The following is a 4,430-nucleotide window of genomic DNA, read 5'->3' as shown; positions in this document are numbered from 1 at the left end:
GGGGGCGTATGATTACGCTTAATAAACACGGGGAGCACTCGTCATCTCGTGCTCCCCGTCCATCCCCCTGCGGGCCGTCTTACGGGGAGTCGTGGAGCGAGCCCTCAGAGAGCAGAGAATCGACATGAAGAAGCACACGCACCCGTCCACCGCCGACGGGATGTACTCCCAGCTGGTAGACGAGGACCTGCCGGCGTCCCAGTTTATCCACGACGTGCAGCGACGCGGTAAGCTGTGTGCGTGCGTGGTAGTTCCGAACATTAGAAGAGACCGAGAAGTTCTGACCCGAGGTCAGAGGCAACCGGACAACAAAACGAATGTATGTTGGGAAAAAACAATGCAATCGATCTCTCTCTCTCTCTCTCTCTCTCTCTCTCTCTCTCTCTCTCTCTCTCTCTCTCTCTCTCTCTCTCTCTCTCTCTCTCTCTCTCTCTCTCTCTCTCTCTCTCTCTCTCTCTCTCTCCAGGGGCCACCGTCCGCCGGGCCCCGTGGCTCTGGCCCCTCGCTGGTCAGTACCAGCGGGCCACCGTGTTTCTGTCTGTGTTGTGTTTGGTGCTGCTGGTCTGCCTCATCGCGGTGGCCACACGCTGTGAGTATGGACCCTCCTCTCCTCTCCTCTCCTCTCCTCCTCTGGTCTCTCCTCTCCTCTCCTCTCCTCCCTTCCTCCTCTTGTCTCTCCTCTGCGCGCTAAGCTAGCCACTTACGCTATCAGAGGTACGCTCAACTGCTTTTGTGTCTCTGTGTTTCTCTTTGTGTGTGTCTGTGTGACTCTGTGTGTCGTGTGTTTCTGTGTGTGTCTTTGTGTGTGTGTCCGTGTGTGTCTCTGTGTGTGTTTCTCTGTGTGTGTGTGTGTGTCTCTGTGTGTGTGTCTGTGTGTGTCTGTGTGTGTCTGTGTCTGTGTCGCTATGTGTTTCTCTGTGTGTTTGTCTCTCTGTGTGTGTGTGTGTCTCCGTTTGTGTGTATCTGTGTATGTATGTGTGTGTGTGTGTGTGTGTCTGTGTTTGTGTGTGTGTGTGTCTCTGTGTGTGTGTGTGTGTGTGTTTGTGTGTGTGTGACAACTCCTGCTGCCGCCTCTTACTGCTCAGCACCTCCTGCTGTCTCCTGCACCACGGCGGCCCCTGTTGCCACGACGACGACGACAGCGGCCCCTGTTGCCACGACGACGACGACAGCGGCCCCTGTTGCCACGACGACGACGACAGCGGCCCCCGTTGCCACTACGACGACGACAGCGGCCCCTGTTGTCAGGACGACGACGGCGGCCCCTGTTGTCAGGACGACGCCGACGACGGCAGCCCCTGTTGTCAGGACGACGACGACGACAGCGGCCCCTGTTGTCAGGACGACGACGACGACAGCGGCCCCTGTTGTCAGGACGACGCCGACGACGGCAGCCCCTGTTGTCAGGACGACGACGACGACAGCGGCCCCTGTTGTCAGGACGACGCCGACGACGGCAGCCCCTGTTGTCAGGACGACGCCGACGACGGCAGCCCCTGTTGTCAGGACGACGCAGACGACGGCGGCCCCTGTTGCCACGACGACGGCGGCGGCAGCGGCGTGTCCAGCGGGCTGGCGGTCCTTCCAGGGGAGCTGCTACAGGGTGTCGCGGCAGACGGCGGACTGGAGGGGCGGCCAGCGGCTGTGTCAGCGGGACGGGGGCCAGCTGGCCGTCATCCTCAGCGCCCAGCAGCAGGTGAGGGGCGGGGCTGTGTCAGCGGGACGGGGGCCAGCTGGCCGTCATCCTCAGCGCCCAGCAGCAGGTGAGGGGCGGGGCTGTTTCAGCGGGACGGGGGCCAGCTGGCCGTCATCCTCAGCGCCCAGCAGCAGGTGAGGGGCGGGGCTGTGTCAGCGGGACGGGGGCCAGCTGGCCGTCATCCTCAGCGCCCAGCAGCAGGTGAGGGGCGGGGCTGTGTCAGCGGGACGGGGGCCAGCTGGCCGTCATCCTCAGCGCCCAGCAGCAGGTGAGGGGCGGGGCTGTGTCAGCGGGACGGGGGCCAGCTGGCCGTCATCCTCAGCGCCCAGCAGCAGGTGAGGGGCGGGGCTGTTTCAGCGGGACGGGGGCCAGCTGGCCGTCATCCTCAGCGCCCAGCAGCAGGTGAGGGGCGGGGCTGTTTCAGCGGGACGGGGGCCAGCTGGCCGTCATCCTCAGTGCCCACCAGCAGGTGAGGGGCGGGGCCGCCAGCGGGCCGCGGCTGGATCCCATCCGGAGGGTACACCGCTACGTGCAAGTCGTGTGAGGCAAATCTCCCAGCTTTCTTGCGGCATTTCACTGAGGCACGCCCCCTTTTGGTCGGTCCCGCTCGCTATTCTGAAAGTGGAGAGTTCAGTGAGGCCGACCGTACGACCCGACAACAAAAATGTCTGCGCCCGTAGAGAGACTTAATTTCTCTGTGTCACTTTGGACATTGAATGTCCATCTTTGACGCTCTTACACACTTGATTACATTGCTGCTCTATGCCGGACACCAATGTATGCATTGCACGTTCGTGCTGTGCGTGCCATACAATGTAAAGTTGTGTTGTTTTCGAGCTGGTTTGCTAAAGAGGCTAATGTAGCTAACAATAACAATGGCTAGCCAATGACAAAAGGGAAAACTACTACGAACAAATGGGGACGTGCCTCCGCAAATGCCGCAAGAAAGCTGAGAGATTTACAAGTTACGACTTGCACGTACCGGCTACCATACAAATGGATAACACCCTAAGCTGTCCGGTTCAAAACGCTAAAAGCTACGTAGCATACCTAGCTATGTCATGTGCCCGGTGTGGCATTGTGCAACGCTGTGTCACTTATTAAGCTGTGAAGTGTCCTTAGATATGTGTCCTTAACTAAGTCGCTTTCTAAGATTTGTATCGTGCTAGGGTGTGTAGAACGCTAAGCTATCTAGCATGCTAGACTACATAGCATGCTAAGCTATGTAGCGGACTAGGCTGTGTAGCCTTTTAGGCAACGTTGCTTGCTAGAATACGTAGTGTGTCCTGGTGAAGGGCTTTATAACATGCTACGCTACGTAGTGTGCTAAGCGTGTGTCCCGGTGCAGGGCTGCGTAGCGTGCTAGGCTACGTAGCGTGCTAAGCGTGTGTCCCGGTGCAGGGCTGCGTAGCGTGCTATGCTACGTAGCGTGCTAGGCTACGTAGCGTGCTAAGCCCGTGTTCCGGTGCAGGGCTGTGTATCGTGCTATGCTACGTAGCGTGCTAGGCTACGTCTAAGCCCGTGTCCCGCTGCAGGGCTTCCTGTGGGACCTGCTGCCCCGCGGCTACTGGAACGCCTTCTGGTTCGGCGTGACCAGCACACGGAGGACGTCTGGACCTGGGTGGACAGGACCCCCCTGGTGGGCGGGTGAGGAGCCCGGGCGCCACGTTGGGGACGTACTCAGGGACAGCGACCGAATGACAGATTACCACGTAGACGATCATACAGGACGTATTGCCATATCACCACTTTAAAGATATATAAAATGAGACGTGATCATCTCTCAATGTTCAACTCTCTCTCTCTCTCTCTCTCTCTCTCTCTTATATATAACCCCTTCCTGTTCTTAATATTTGCGTGATGCTTTCTGCTGACTGATTTCCTCCTCCTTCCTCAAAACGTGAGGAGAGGAACGGCGAGTCAGCACGAGCTTGAGTTCACGTTCTTGTCATTCTTGTTGTTGTAACCTCCCCCCCTCCCTCCATGCCCCCTCCTTCTCTAGGTTCTGGGAGGAAGGGGAGCCCAACAACCACATCGATGAAGACTGTGGCTACATAGTGAAGACGTTGAACCTGGAGCGCGTGGCCGTGAGGAGCTGGTACGACGCTCCCTGCAGCATGTACCTGCCCTTCATCTGCCAGAAGGTCCTGTGAACCGGCCCCCCATTGCCCCAACATCACACTAACCCGCTCCCACTACCCTAATGCCCCTACCCTAATGCTCCTACCCTACCCCCATTACCCTACCCCCATTACCCTACCCCCATTACCCTACCCCTAATACCCTATCGCCCCTACCCTGACCCCATTACCCTACCCCCATTACCCTACCCCCATTACCCTACCCCCATTACCCTACCCCCATTACCCTACCCTACCCCCATTACCCTACCCCTATTACCCCCATTACCCTACCCCTATTACCCTACCCCCATTACCCTACCCCTATTACCCTACCCTACCCCCATTACCCTACCCCTATTACCCTACCCCTATTACCCCCATTACCCTACCCCTATTACCCCCATTACCCTACCCCTATTACCCCCATTACCCTACCCCTATTACCCTACCCTACCCCCATTACCCTACCCCTATTACCCCTATTACCCTACCCTACCCCCATTACCCTACCCCTATTACCCCTATTACCCTACCCTACCCCCATTACCTTACCCCCATTACCCAACCCCCATTACCCTACCCCCATTACCCTACCCCTATTACCCCCATTA

General features: G+C 58.1%; 1 protein-coding gene across 1 annotated transcript; it reads left to right on the top strand.

Moving 5' to 3' along the window:
• The first annotated feature begins 10 nt into the window (after positions 1-10).
• On the top strand, positions 11-3,982 carry LOC132451254 (salivary glue protein Sgs-3-like). Its single transcript, XM_060043626.1, is given in 6 exon segments — positions 11-227; positions 467-589; positions 1,086-1,696; positions 3,232-3,292; positions 3,295-3,343; positions 3,699-3,982. Coding segments are annotated over 6 exon segments (1,098 nt in total). The 5' UTR covers positions 11-124; the 3' UTR covers positions 3,850-3,982.
• Positions 3,983-4,430: the final 448 nt, after the last annotated feature.

This window comes from Gadus macrocephalus, chromosome 22 (genome assembly GCF_031168955.1).
Source record: "Gadus macrocephalus chromosome 22, ASM3116895v1".
Lineage (NCBI taxonomy): Eukaryota > Metazoa > Chordata > Actinopteri > Gadiformes > Gadidae > Gadus > Gadus macrocephalus.
Note: the sequence above shows the minus strand (reverse complement) of the source record. Positions and strands in the feature narration are given on the sequence as shown.